The following is a 14,410-nucleotide window of genomic DNA, read 5'->3' as shown; positions in this document are numbered from 1 at the left end:
AAAAATAGTTTTGTTTTCTGTCCTAAGCTCCTTTTAACTTTGTTAGTCATCACCAATCCTAAAATAAAACCCGTGTAACGTCTCCCCTAGTAGCGGCTATAAACAAACCTGCCAGGAGGCAGGAGGAAGAGGAAAGGGGCGCAGGGCGCGCGGGGAGCAGAGCCGGGGCCCGCGGTGGCCGCAGAGGCCGGGCCGGGGCGCACAGGCCGGGCGAGCTGGCCGCGCTCTGGGCCGCCGCCTCCGGAACTCCCTGCGCCTGGCGCGCGGCCACCGTGGTCCCGGCAACGGCATTAAACAGAGGGAAACAGACCCGGGATTCCGTCACCCGGGCGGGGGGATAAGGAGGGCTTTGAGAGCAGACAGGAAAAGGGAGCTTTTCTGCATGGGGCGAAAAAATTATTTATTGAAGGAGGAGGAGGAGGCAGCGGAGGAAGGGGAGGGGCGGGAGGAGGAGGAAGAGCCGGCCGCCCCCGCCCCGGCCCCGGCCCCTCAGTAGCCAAGGGCAGCCTCGCCAGGTCGGTCCCGGGCTCGAGGCCCGCAGCTGGGGTCGGGGGGCTCAGTCTCCCACGTGACCGACTGGGCGCGCCCCGCCAGACCTGGCCTCGGGATTCCCTCCTCCCGGCGAGTCTCCGCCCGCCCCGTCCTGGAGGTGGGGAGAAGGTGGGGGGTGGGGGACGGAAACTCTCCCGGCCAAATCCTGGCCCCAGGCCTGGGGACACTCGCGGAGGGAAGATCTAGAGGGGAGGGGAGAGGGAGGGGCGTGGGGGCGCGGCCTCGCTGGAGCCCCCCAGAACCCCCGCCCACTGGCCTGGGCGTCCTCCCGCGGCCCCCTCCTCCCCTCCCAGCGCCCGGTGCTCTGGGGCGCGTGCCAGGCCTGGCTCGGCGCGGGAGGGGCCCCGCAGGTAGAGACCCCTGGAAATGGCCCCGACGCCGCAGGGGCGAGGCGGCCACCACCCCGCTAATCTGAGCGCGTCTCTCCAGGCCGAGGCCTGCGGTGGAAAAGCGGGGTTCCATTTGTGCTGAGTCGGGGCGGCCGAATGGAGCCAGGCCTTGGGACGTGGATGGACGGGCTCTGGCCGCGCACCTTCGCGGGTTCTGCAGCGCCCGACCGCCTCCCCCGGCAGGGAGGAGGCGCTTGTGGGGGGCACCCACGGGGCACAGTGATCCCTGGGGGTCTGTGGACGACCTCCTGGGCCCCGCAGCAGACACGAGTTTAGCCTTTGGGTTTAGTTTAAATCACATAAGGGTGTCGTGCAATCGATTTATGATTTCTACACACCAGACACTTTAACCTCCAACCCCCTCCATCCAAAGCCAACAAGAAAATGCGGTGCAGTGTTGGCAGCTGAGCTGAGCCCGAGGAGACGCAGGGAGACGTGACGGAGGAAAGTGTGAGTTGCCGGGGGGCCCTCCCCCCGTCAGAAGCCTCCCAGTCGCGCCCACAAAACGCAGCCCTCCGGGCGGCTAGGGCAGGTGAGCGCGTCCCTCGGCCTCCCCACGCCGGCCCCTGCCACAGGCCGTCTGGGTCGCGCAGATATTTACAGAATAAAAATGACAATAACTCGACGCCCGGGACGGCCACGCAATCTGTTAGCAATTTAGCGGGATGGGAATTTCCTTTCTAGGGCCTGCCAGTGAAGCGCTTTTCCAAATTTCCACAGCGGGGGAAGCCTGCGATTTTACATAATGACTTCAGCATGCCGGGCTTTCTCCGCACCCCTCCCCTGCCCCCGCCCCCGCCCCCCGCCCCTTTTCCAGCAGGGCCGGGCTCTCTCCGGACACCCGTGTGGACTCAGGCGTCCCGTCTGGCCCGTTCGCCCCCGTTTCCCCCGCCAGCCCCAGCGCCCCCCTGCCCTGCCCTGCCCCCGGAGTCCCTGTTCCCGCCCCTGCGCCCCCATCCCCTTCCCGTGCACCCCCCTCCCGTGTGCCCCCCTCCCCGTGCGCCCCTCCCCGTGCGGCCCCCCACCCCATGTGCCCCCCTCCCCGTGCGCCCCTCCCCGTGCGGCCCCCCACCCCATGCGCCCCCCCTCCCCGTGCGCGCCCCTCCCCGTGCGCCCCTGCGCCCGGGCAAGCGGCTGCCGCGGCGCGGGGAGGGGCGGACGCTCTGCGACTCGTCCCCGGGGCCCCGCGCGGGCCCGGGCAGCAGGGGCGTGATGTCACGGCAGGGAGGGGGCGCGGGAGCCGCCGGGCCGGCGGGGAGGCGGGGGAGGTGTTTTCCAGCTTTAAAAAGGCAGGAGGCAGAGCGCGGCCCTGCGTCAGAGCGAGACTCAGAGGCTCCGAACTCGGCGGCGGAGTCGCCGCGCCAGATCCCAGCGGCCGGGCGCGGGCACTGGGGCGCGGGCAGGGTTCGGAGGCACCGCGCAGGTCCCAGGGCCGAGGCCGGGCCCCGCCACGCGCGCACACGCCCCTCGATGACTTTCCTCCGGGGCGCGCGGCGCTGAGCCCGGGGCGAGGGCTGCCTTCCCGGAGACCCGACCCGGGCGGCGCGGGGCGCCCGCTCCTCCCGTGCCTCCGCCCGCTGCTCCGCTCCCCGCCGCCGCCGCGCGGATGCCAAGCACCAGCTTTCCAGTCCCTTCCAAGTTTCCACTTGGCCCTGCGGCTGCGGTCTTCGGGAGCGGAGAAACTTTGGGGCCCGCGCCGCGCGCCGGCGGCACCATGAAGTCGGCAGAGGAAGGTAAGCCCCGCGCGGCCGCCGTCCCCGGCCCCCCGCGCCCCCCATGGCCCGGGACGCGCCCCCGCCCCTGCCCCGGTCTCCCGCACGGAGGGGTCCCGGCCCGAGGGCGAGGCCGGCCGGGTCTGTGCGCCCAGGGAGCGGCGCGGCGTGGACCGCGAACGGCGTCCCCCCAGCTCCCGGCAGCCCGGTTCCGAGCGCGCCTTCTGCCAATAGGTGTCTCCTCTGTCCCAGCGCTGAGGGCGCGAGCCGAGGCCGCTGCGGGTCCCGCCGAGGAAGCGGTTCGCAGGCCAGCGATTTGGGGACGGGCGAGGCTGGGCCGTCAGGACCGCAGAGGGCACGTGGGAGGGAGGAAGGGAGGTTTCCTTGGGCGTGAAGGATGCCCCGTGTCTTCCCGAGCGAGGCAGGGCCACCCTCTGGCGCCAAGAGCGCGGTTTGGGGGTGCTGCGCCCCCCAACCCCACCCCGAGCTCGTGGCGGCGTCTCCCCCGCGCCGCGCCCCCGAACGCCCCAGGGCCGAGCCCGTCACGCCGGCGCCTGGACCTGCAGGACCAGAAGACCCAAAGCGCGGCCGCGACACAGCCCGAATTTAAGCCATTTTGAAATCCTATAGGCAGGAGTTCCAGCCAGAGAAGATGTTTCAGGCGAGTTTGAAAAGGAACCGCCAAGTTTCGAGCTGCTTCTTTATAGTGAAAAAAAGACCGCACAGTGTGGGTCCCTGAAACCTGGTGTCGGGGGCGCTGAGAGCCCCCTGCGGCGCAGCCTCACATTCCACCCTCCCCCCCGCAACTTGGCCGGTCCCCGCCCCACACCGCTGGCGGTGCTGGGTGGGCTCCTGCAGGTGGCTTTGAAAATACCCCTGGAGAGGTGTGAGCGCCCGAGTTAGGGATTAGGGATTGCAAATGCAAATGGAAATTGGGAGACGCTTTTCCACATTCCTTACCAGCTCTGAAACATTTTATGTAATTTATTTAAAGGGCGCCAGCACACCTGCCAACGTACGCATTTCATAAGGGTAGACGTCCTTCCGAGCGCTGCCGCTTCCTGCGCGACCCTAGTAACTGCGGGGCTTGCTTGAGACCCGGGCTCCAGCAGCTCGGGAGAACTCGCGGGTCTTAGAGTTGAGCACGGGGCCGTGAGCTCCACGGAGGGGATCCGTGTGGTCGGTGCCCTGACGCTTCACGGGACGGGAGGTAGACACCATTTCATCCCAATGTTAGGAAATGTTTACGTGTTTAAACATCATGTTCCGTGTCAGTGTTTTACACAATGTGCTCTTGCTAGTAGTAGAGTTTAAAAAAATTTTTTTGTTGTTGTTGTTGGAGTTTCGGTTTTAAATCCTGGGACACTTATGCTGCAGTGTTTATCATCACTCCCTTTAGAAAAGCAGGTCTTGCCAAGTTCAGATCTCTGTACCTGAAGAGCCGGTGGCCGACCTGTAGTAAGGAGCCATTTTCTTTTACACAAGGAAAAAACCCGACGGGGTAGTGGCTATTTTTCGTGTTTCCTACTGAAGAAAATAAGCTCGAAAAGGTCCCTGCTGCAAGGCAGTGCGCCGGGCAGTGACGCCCCGACCGACATGGGTGTATTTCATGAGGGCTGCAGAACTGGGCCAGCCGGAAAGTGTGATCTAGTCCTTGAGACACACAGGCCAGTGGCATGGGGGAACGCGTGGTTTCCACACCGGCCATCACTGAGACCACCGGGAAAAACGCTTAGTCCTTCTGAGTAGGCCCCACGAAACCACTCTTGGCCCATCTGAGGACCTGGGCGCCTCCCCTGCGTCCGTCGGGTTTCGGGACCATCTGGGTGGACGCTCATTAGGCGTCCTGGTTCCTAAAGGCCTCGGGCTTGCTTCCTCATGGAGAATGCAGAGAAGTACAGGCCTGTAGGTAGCCACCCAGTCAGAAGTCGCTCCAGACAGAATGCCCCACGGGCTGGGACCAAACAAAGCTCACCCTGTTCTCTGCCACTTCACGGCGTTGTTTCCCAGCTCAGATTAGAAAATGGCACGGCGCTGGCACCCCGCTTCCTCACACCCAGCGGGGCCTCTGCCTCCGCAGACATCCCCAACCTCTGGGAGGATGCGTCCAAGCTAAACACTTCCATGGAGACACCCAGTGTCTGTGGAACGGGCAGCTTTGAATCTGGACCAATAGCTCTGAACCATTTGCAGGAAAGAAGCCCAGCACTGGCGGCGGGGGCGGGGCGGGGGGCCAGGGGACTGGGGGGGGCGGGCAGCGTGACTCCTAGGAGCAGCAGGGGAGCTGCGCCACCGACCCCTTCTCTGGGATGGAGACCAGTGCAGTCCTAGGACAGGGGCGCAGTGAGCCTCCATCCCTGCAGGGCCCGCGGCCTGGGGCCACCAGCAGGCGGGACAGTTTAGCAAAAAGTTTTAGTCTAAACAGATGATAAGGGCTGTCATTTGTGTATAATTTTATGGTGCGGGTAAAAAGGTGGCTGGAGTTAAAAAAAAAAAATGTACAGGCCGGGCGCCGCGGCTCAGGCCTGTAATCCCAGCACTTTGGGAGGCCGAGGCAAGCGGATCACAAGGTCAAGAGATCGAGACCATCGTGGTCAACATGGTGAAATCCCATCTCTACTAAAAATACAAAAATTAGCTGAGCGTGGTGGCAGGTGCCTGAAGTTCCAGCTACTCGGGAGGCTGAGGCAGGAGAATCGCTTGAACCTGGGAGGTCGAGGTTGCAGTGAGCAGAGATTGCGCCACTGCACTGCAGCCTGGGTGACAGAGCGAGACTTTGTCTCGAACAAACAAAAAAACCTGTACAATGAAAAGAGAAAAAATGAAACGTTGTGGCTTCTCCACAGAAAACAGAACTTCCACTTGCCCAAGGTCAGCAAAAACAGCAAACTAAAACAAAACAACGCTCCAACATGCATACCAAAATCAGAAGTATTATTAGAAACTAAATCAGGCCACACCGAACGATGGCTAATCACTGCAGAAAACCAGCCAGTGAAAGGCTCTCAGGAGAAGCCCGGGGCCACCTGGGACTGGCGGGTTTCTCGCCTCTGGAAAAGGCAGTGCCAGCGGGGCAGGCCCGAGGGAGCGCTCCGAGGAGCTTTGGGGTTGCCAGCCTTGACACGCGCACCCCTCCGCCCTCAGCCTCCCTCCATCTCCTGCTATTCCAGATATCTGGTGTATGTGGTGCCGAGACCTCGGGGGAAGTTAGGACACGCGGCGGGAGAGGCAGGCCCAGGGCGGCCCCCAGCTAAGCAGCCCGGCCTTCCCGATCCCAGCCCGATCCCAGCCGCACACAAGCTTCGGGCCGCCGGGGGTGGGACCCGAACCCTCCTTCCCGCCCCGCTCAAGGAGGTCATCTTTGGAGGTGCCCCTGGAAGGACCGGCGGGTTCCCCGCGGGGCTGGGGCACGCAGGGCGGATGTTTGTAGGCTGGGGACTCGCAGGAGAGGGCGGTGGGTGCCGGGCCTCCCGCAGGGGGTTGCAGGCCGAGGGGCGCGCCATGAACCCAGCGGGAATCCCTGCGCTTCCCGGCGCCGTCGGGCTGAAATCGGGGTTCCCAGCGTTGGCGGCCTCGGGCTGGGACCTCCCCCCTCCCGGGGCTCCGCAGGGCGCGCACGTGGTGCTGGGGGGTCGCCGGTGCAGCCGCTTTCCCGAGGAGGCCCTGATTGAAAACTTGTTTTTTAAAACTTTTTTAAAAATTCGGTCGCCCGGGGCGTAGCCTTAGGGACCTGGTGCCACTCGTGCCCGGGGGGCGGAACCGTGGGGTCCCGACGCCCCCACCCCCGGGTCGGGAGGAGCCTGCGCCGGACCGGCACCCCCAGGGCACACGAGGCCGGGGACCCCTGGGGTCGCGCGCGCGCGAGGGGGCGGGGAGGACGCGAGTCCTCGGCCTGTGCTCGGCCCAGGGAGTTTATTTAAAACTCGGAAGCCGGCGGCCGCGAGCCGGTTGTTTATGTAAACCCGGAAACGCCCGGGGGGCGGGGGCGGGGCGGGACGGGGGGAGGGGCGGGGGTCACGTTACTCGGAGGACGCGCGGGCAGCGCCGGGAGAACCGAACCCCGGGCCGCCGCGACCCCGGCCCCGGCCCCGGCCCGACCCGCCATGACGGGGCTGGAGGACCAGGAGTTCGACTTCGAGTTTCTCTTCGAGTTTAACCAGCGCGACGAGGGCGCCGCCGCAGCCGCCCCAGGTGGGTCCGTCCCGGAGGGCGCGGGGTTGGGTCGGGGTTTGGGGGCGCCCAAGCCCCCTCCGCGTCCTCGTCGCTCCCCCGGGACCCCAGGAGTCCCCGGTGCGCCCGGGGCAGAGGCGCCTGCGGCCGGGGGAGCTGCGGTGCGGGGCGTCCTGGGCTCGGAGCGGGTTCCTCCGAGCGCTCGCGGCGGGGTCCTGGGGGAGAGCGCGGCGCGGACACGGGCGTGGACGGGGTGGTTCCGGACAGAGGGTCGGCGGCGTTGACAGAGGCGCAGAGGCGCCCCAGCTCCCCCAGACACCGTCTCCCCGACCTCCGCCCCGCCCCCTGCCGCCCTCCTCTTCCCCTCCCCCCTTCCTCCGACCTCCCCGCCCCCGCCAACTTTCCTTGGCCCCCTCCCCACAGCCACCCTCCCCCGCTGCAGCCGCCCTCCCTCCCCCGCAGCCACCCTCTCCCCCCCCCCGCAGCCACCCTCCCCCCCCCGCCGACCCCCCACACCCCGCAGAGCCCCGTAAACGTCCAGCTTTCAAGTTTTCCCCGAGCTACCATGACCCCAGCCTTTTCTTTCATTTTCTCTTCTCTGTGTCAGAAATAAAGTTTCCAGGTAAACAAACCACAAATAACTCCCCACTTCCGAATAGCAGCGAGTGAGTGGGGTGGGCACCCCTGGGCCTGGGCCCCTCTCCCACTGCCTGGGGTCTCCTCTGTCCAGGTCACCCCAGGCTGGTCCCCGTGCACCCTGTCTGTGCCCATCCTGAAGGCCTCGTGTCTGCTTCCCCCCCAACCCCCCTGTGCGGAGGTGAAGCCGGAGGAGCTTGGCAAGCAGGGACCTCCGAGTCTGTAATGAGGGTCATATTTTCCGTATCATTCCCTACTCTCTTTTAAAAAGTCCAACGTCTCGATCATTTTTGAAAATCAGCGCTCCAACCAAACCCGTGCTGCCTGCGGTTCATGACCCTCTGCTCCCCAAACGTCTTCCCTGCCCGTGCCTGGGTTCTAGGTCTTTGGGGTCAGTGGGAGCCAAGGCCGATGAGGGTGGGAGAGAGCCCCGCCAGAGGCCCTTCCCACCCGGGCTGCCTGTGGTCCTGGCGCCGCCTTCCAGAGCTGGTTCCAGTCCTCAGAGCTTGAGCCAGGGCATTTCAGCAGAAGAGTTTTCTACCTGACTGTGCCATGTAGGAGTGTCGCCCCACTCCTGATCTCTCTTTACGGGGTGAAAGTCGGTCCCACCAGAGTGTGGCCACCGAGGTGGCCCCTCTGGGATACGTCGGGGCGGAGGCTTCCACGCCTGTGCAATTGTCCCGGTCGGGTGGGACCTCCAGTACACTCCCTGGTCGTTCACAGTGTGAATCACTGACCCTGGGCCTGCAACAGGCGCAGTGCGGCGGGAACCCAGCCCCTACACCCCAGTCAGAGGCGCGGGGGTGCTGCAGGACAGCGTGCAGCCCCAGCCCCTCGGCCCGGGCTGAAGATTTCACTGCTTTGCCTCCTGGAAGGAAGCACAGGGGGCAGTTATCCCCATGGAGCCGGGTCTGCCGGGCCCCCAGGGTGGGCTGTGCCGCACTGGGCGCCGTGTCTGGCTTGGCAGGTGCTCAGCGCATGCCCAGTGGCAAGGGCCACTTCCCTGCCTCCGTGCACACGTGACTGCGTAACAGCAGCCGCAGGGGGAGGGCACCGCCGGCATCCTCCTGTGACTGCACAGGTAACTCTAGGCTTATCCGGGAAGATGCACACGAGGCCAGTCTGTGCCCCTTGAGGCCTAGTCTCACAAGGACGCCAGTTGTTACACTATTTTGAGGTGGGCAGACTTCCTGGTGGCATCAGATGTGGGGACCCTGGTGAACTTGGGGTCCCTCCTGACCCGGAAGCAGGTGGCCTCCCAGGTGGGTTCAGGACACAGTCCTCCCCAGCACCCACCGGGCTCGTTCCCCCCAAATGCTCCTTGAGCAGAACGAGTGAAGCTGTGACCCTCACCCTCACCAGCACCCTGGGCCCTCTGGAGCTGCACTCTTCCCTGAGAACCCCGCAGAGCTGAGCTGCTGGCTCTCCAGGCTGCTTGTGAAACCTCTCTGCTGGGTCCTTGCCCCTCCAGAGACCACCGTGGTTTTCGGCTTTAGGAGTGGGGGCTCCGAGCAGGAGAGGCCAGAGCTGAGAAGAGCCCCTTCCTCCTTTTATGGTGTCAAGAAGTTGCTGGAAAAGCTTCTTTATGTATCACATACGTTAAGTGTACATATTATGTTTTCCTGTGAGACACCCGTGCTGTTTTCTCCTTTCTTTTTATTACCGTTATTACTGCATTTTGATGATTAATTATTCAATGATGTTAATTATTTATATCACATTGTTAAATGATTACATTGACTCTCCAGCCTTTAACAAGTGATAGAAACTACTTCACGTTATTTCTGGGATGAGCCTGGATATAAATGAATAAATGAATAAGTCTGAGATCAATTGCAAAGCAAGGCAAACTGGGTTTTATAGATTAGACTTAGCACAGAAAGTCAAGCTTTGTTGTAAAGGACGTGGCCAGCCCTGAGCCCAAGAGGCAGTCTGTCAACCGGACCCCCCGAGAAGGGGCTGTACGTCCTGGCAGAGCTGAGGTCAGTGTACCAGGGTCGCGAGCTGCATCCGCAGGGCGGTTGTGTGTGGCCGGGAGCCTGGCCCACACCGCTGTGGCCCCCACCCCTTCCATCTCACTGGACTTAGGTCTTCACGGGGCACTTTGAGGGAGGGGCTGTGCCTTGTTCTTTATTTCGAAAGTGCTCGGCAGGTGCGAAGAATAGATATTCAATAACCATTTGTTGGGACAATGAAAAGAGAATGTTGTAAATAATTTCCCAGGCGGGATGGGAGTGGTGTTTGGGCTTCCAGGGTCTGGCTCCTCGCCGTGTCCACCCAGGAGCAGGCCCCGGGCTTCCCTCTGCAGAGAGGAGGCCCCGCTCCCTTCTGGGGCTCAGGAAATAGCTGCTTCGCTGTCAGCTGGGAGGCGGGCGTGCCCTGCTTCCCGCCCCAGGGCTCCTGTTTTCTAAGTTATTTTGGCCAGCCGGGCTGCTGCCAGCACGGTCGCCGTGGCAACTCGGAGGAAATTGGCCAAGGCCTCTATGTTTGGGCTGGAGCCTCCCTGGCAGTCAGGGCCACCCTCCGAACCTCTGTGTGCCCGGGTCTGCCGCTGGCCTGTGCCCACTGCTGGGGCATTTAATGGTTCCCTGTGGAAAGAGAACATCTTATGCAGAAATGAAGCTTTGGAAGACTTTTATTCTCAAGTCCATTTTCACCAAATAGGATTTATCTTCCCCAAGAGGGCCTGAGGTGCCCTTGGCTGGTCAGGGGCTGCCGCAGGAAACCCGTGGCAGAGACACCTGGTGAGCAGAGAGGTCCCAGGACAGTGCTGAATTAGGAATGCGCTGTTGTTCAGGTTCAGTGTTTTAGGAGGGCGTTTCTGCTATTACCATGCACAGCTCACCCCCTGAGGTTCCAGAGGTGTTTCTGCGGAGGGTGGAGTTATCTGCCAGATTGGAATATTTCAGTTCTGTGTCGTGCTTTTCAAAGGAAGATCTCAGCCAGCCATGAACAACTCGGATATTTTTTAATTCCTTGAAAACAGAATTCAAAAAGGATGCTTTACAGCGATGTGTGCGTCTGACCAGGGGGAATATTGCAGTACCTCTGAGGAACGATGTCCCAGGTTGGGCCCCGGGCTGGACGAAGGACCCTTATTAAGGCGTTGGCGTGCGTATTTATGGAACATTAAATACGGTTTGTTTGCGCTGTGATGAGGCCATCCTATTTGCCTTTGTAAATCTTTCTTGCTGGCAGATTGTTGGGGGAACGGTGTCTGGGAAGCTGTTGCTGTCTGTCATGCCACGGGCCTGACCATGTCCTGGTGCCACTGTGAGGCAGCGTTTCCCGGGCCTGCTAAGCACATTGCTTCCAACAGCACGGTCTTGGCGTGGATCGCTCTGCTTCGTTTTATTTCCAGTACATGCACAGTTGTCATCTGGCCTCACCCACAGCAGACTCTGTGGCTGTCTGGAGAGGTGACAGCAGTGCCTGGGGGTCCACTGCAGTTCAGCCCCAGCACGTGCTGAAGGGGATGTTCCTTAAAATGAAAAATAACATCATCTGTGACGGCCACCTCTCAGAGTTTGTGAAAGACGAGAGATCTGGCTGTGGCCGGAGTTGGTGATTCTTGTCGGCAGTGCTGGCCTGATGCGCAAGGCGGAGGTGTGGCTGTCCTGCCCTGCACACAGCGAGTGAGGGAGTGACCATCTGGGAACTGCGTGTTGTGAGGGGCAGGTGCCCGGGGGCTCAGCAGGGCGGGGTCTGCAAGGTTAGAATGCTGCCCACCCGTAGGGAGCCCTGACCAGAAGTATTTCATGTATTAATTTAATGTCATGCACCAATACAGTTTTTTGTGGTCGTTCAGAAACGAGAAAGGTATGTGGTTCTGCAGTGAATTATTTCTCAGAGTGAGACAGATCACTTTTAACAGCTCTGACATGTGGAACTTGCTGAGGCCAGTGGGACTGGGCCGGCCTGAGAGCTGGTGCTCCCCGCGTGGCCACCTGTGTGTCATGGGGCACCTGATGGCTGAGCAAGCCGGTGAGGATCAGGGGACTCAAAAGTGGGGAGATGGTGCCTTCAGCGGAGGGGCCATGCCGTTACCTTCTGTTAAGGGATTTTGAATGTGCTCTCCGTGATCATCGCCTAGAACCCAGCTCTGTCTCCCTGCTCACCTGCACTGTAATTTAATGAACCCTCCTTAGCAAAGAGCCAGGCGCTCCAACACGGTGGCCAGGGAGTGGGGTCACCGAGCTCGGCGGTGGCGTCTGGCATGACATGAGTCAGCCAAGCAGCTCAGAATCATTAAGAAAGTTACTGGGAATATTTTCCTTTCATGTAAATATGACCCCTTTGAATAGTTAAATAACTCAGATTTGAATATGGTTTAGGTGGGTCATGAAACCAAATTCACTGGGAGCTGGGAGGGAGGGGCTCACAGCCAGGACAGTGGCCCCTGGTGTGTGGGGCTTGGCCTCTGGGGGCAGCTTGACCCCCCACCTTGCTCTTGTTCTAGGAAGAACAAGGGAACTTTATCCACCACCCGCCCTCCAAGGACCTGGGCAAGGGATCCTAATGAAATTCAGGCATTTGAGCTTTCATTTTGCCATTGTTTGATCAGGGAAAACTCATGCTTAGGTGAGACCTTTTTGTTTTTTAATAAAAGCTTTATGGTGTTTCTTTGCCTCATTGAATCAGGTTTTATTGCAATACTTTAGTTTAAATAAAGGCCCCCTGGTGCCCTGGGCGTCCGTGGGCCTCGCTGCATGCACTTCCTGCTCTGGCTACGGGTGGAGTCTCCTCCTCTTCCTCACTTCCCCTCATGCCCGGGCCCCTGTCACATAAACATCAAGGGCTACAGCCCCAGAGGACTTGCACACAGAGACCTGTGAGGTCCGCCTCCCCTTTCCTGCCCCGTTTCATCTAGAACCTTCCGGTAATCTGGCTCTAGTACCCCATGTGACCCAGCTCTGGGCTCTGCCACTGGCTGGGCACCCGTTTCAGGGCTGAGTACTGTGGGAGGGTGAGTGGTGGGGAGGCCCCAAGATTTGCTCTGTTAATTGCTAGGATTTTTAAAAATTCTTCAGAATTACCTTCCTACCAACAAATGGTAGTTCAACTGTGGCATCAGCTGTCTTGGAAATAAATGTTCTTTTTATTGGGAAACAGGAAGTGTAGGAATCTGTACATTAATCAACTGCAGTTAAGCCCCCTTTGAGGTCTGGACAGTGAGGGGAAGTGTGTGGAGCAGGTGGGGCCTGAAGAGCCAGTTGAAGGCCACGGATACCTCCAAGAGGAAGTCGGGGTGTGGGAGGGAGGTTGGGCCCCCGTGATCGGATCCCCGCCGCCTTCACGTTCCCTCAGCTCCGCTCCTGTGCTTCCGCGTCTCCTGGAGTTGATGACTGGTTTGAGACGGAAGCTCATTCCTAGCGGAATGTTATGTTTCTGCTCCAACAGGCGAAAGGGCTTCTAGACAAATAAGCGGGCCCAGCACTAAGTGTGGGTGTGAGTTCCTGCGCCGGTGTGTATAACGTAGCATTTCTGGCTAAGGAATATCTTTCAGACAACTTTTGGTGAGAATGCAGAGTAGTGAACAGGTGGCTCGGCATGCTGCCTCAGCGGGAACCCCCCAGGAGCTGCAGACCTGTGAACAGGTGGCTCTGTGTGGTGCCCCAATGGGAACCCCCCAGGAGCCGCAGGCCTGCGCTCGACAAAACCCCCTCATTGGTCCCCCACCCCGCCTTCCTTGTGTCCACCGTGGGACCCCCAGACGCAGAGCTAGTCATGGCTCTGTGGGTCTCCTGCAGCACTGTGCGCTGGGCAGACATCAGGGCTGGCCTAGCATGGGCACCCGGGCATGTGGGGCACCCGGGTGTGTGGGGCACCGGGCAGAGGGGACCTGCCTGTGTGGCCTGTTGTCCAGCGGGTCTGACGCAGCCGGCTCAGGAGCTTTGCACGGGCCACGGAGGGGCCGCTGTGACACCCAGGCGGAGCGCTCAGAGGGCTACCGCTTTCCTGGCCCAGAGCCCCCCAGGTATCACCAGCAGATCGGAGGACTTCAAATTCTCCTTGGAAGCCTCACCTTCTCCAGGAAGCTGCTTTCCAGCTCCATTTTTAGAAAGATGGTTGCCGAAGTTTTAGCATTGGAGCCTGGTGTTTGCCTGAAGTGTCCAGTGAGCATGGAGCCTGGCGTGGAGTATGGGGGGCCCAGTGGATGCCGGTGAACACGGGTGGTCAGTCCCAGCGCTGGCGTTTCGCGGCTGGGGCAGCCCCCGGGGATGGTGTGTGTGTCCTGACCACAGGCCAGGCTGGATGCTGGCATTGGCGTCAGGATGCTCAGCTCCAGCTCCACCCCAGGCCCCGCCTGTGGCTCTGGGAAAAGAAAGACCTCCTTATTGATTGATTTATTGATTTGACAGAGTCTTGCTGTGTCACCCAGGCTAGAGTACAGTAGCGTGATCGCAGCTCACTGCAACCTTCACCTCCCGGGCTCAAGTGATCCTGCTGCCTCAGCCTCCCGAGTAACTGGGACTACAGGCGCGAGCCACCTTGCCTGGCTACTTGTATTTTTTGTAGAGATAGGGTTTCATCATGTTGCCCAGATTGGTCTCGAACTTCTGACCTCAGGTGATCTGCCCCCTCGGCCTCCCAAAGTGCTGGGATTACAGGCGTGAGCTGCCACCGTGCCTGGCCACCTCCTGGATTTATTGACAATTCCTGTTCTCTCTTGGGTGCAGGAGACTGCATGGCTCCCGTCCTCTTGAGGGCATTTCTTTATGATGGGGAAGGCGGGACTGGGGCCTGGCTAGCACCATCCCCAAGGTGCTCAGCCTTAGCTAAGGGGCCCTTCCCGTACAAAGACGTCCTGAGCAGGTCTCAGCTCCCACCCCTGAGAGCTTCTGGTCACACCTGTGAGGTGTGGCTCCATCGCAGTTCTGTTTTTTTCTCTTTGTCACAGCTCTGGCCCCTGAGTGTCTGCAATTTCCAGAAGGCAGCTGTGACTCCTGG

General features: G+C 61.1%; 2 protein-coding genes across 6 annotated transcripts in view; both read left to right on the top strand.

The window, feature by feature from the left end:
* Positions 1–509: 509 nt before the first annotated feature.
* Positions 510–2,441, top strand: LOC139360122 (uncharacterized). 2 transcript variants are annotated; one of them, XM_071085828.1, is made up of 3 exons: positions 510–649; positions 1,315–1,391; positions 1,626–2,441. In XM_071085828.1, exon 3 carries the CDS (start codon positions 1,698–1,700, stop codon positions 2,439–2,441), a length of 744 nt encoding a protein of 247 aa, XP_070941929.1. In that variant the 5' UTR covers positions 510–649; positions 1,315–1,391; positions 1,626–1,697. The 2 variants fall into 2 exon arrangements, with proteins under 2 accessions (XP_070941929.1, XP_070941928.1); XM_071085827.1 differs by having other exon boundaries at positions 1,315–1,473.
* A 106-nt stretch (positions 2,442–2,547) lies between these two features.
* The window catches only part of LOC105489353 (nuclear factor of activated T cells 1), a 126,176-nt gene continuing 114,313 nt past the window's right edge, over positions 2,548–14,410 (top strand). For 2 of the 4 annotated variants that reach the window (XM_071085824.1, XM_071085822.1), the window contains exon 1: positions 2,548–2,674. In XM_071085824.1, the coding sequence (XP_070941925.1) occupies positions 2,548–2,674 (127 nt within the window). Of the gene's footprint in view, positions 2,675–6,668; positions 6,845–14,410 lie in introns of those variants that run through there. The other 2 variants (XM_071085825.1, XM_071085823.1) reach the window with 1 other exon arrangement.

This window comes from Macaca nemestrina, chromosome 19, assembly GCF_043159975.1.
Source record: "Macaca nemestrina isolate mMacNem1 chromosome 19, mMacNem.hap1, whole genome shotgun sequence".
Taxonomy (NCBI): domain Eukaryota; kingdom Metazoa; phylum Chordata; class Mammalia; order Primates; family Cercopithecidae; genus Macaca; species Macaca nemestrina.
The sequence above is the reverse complement of the archived record's forward strand: the minus strand, read 5'-3'. Positions and strand labels throughout refer to the sequence as shown.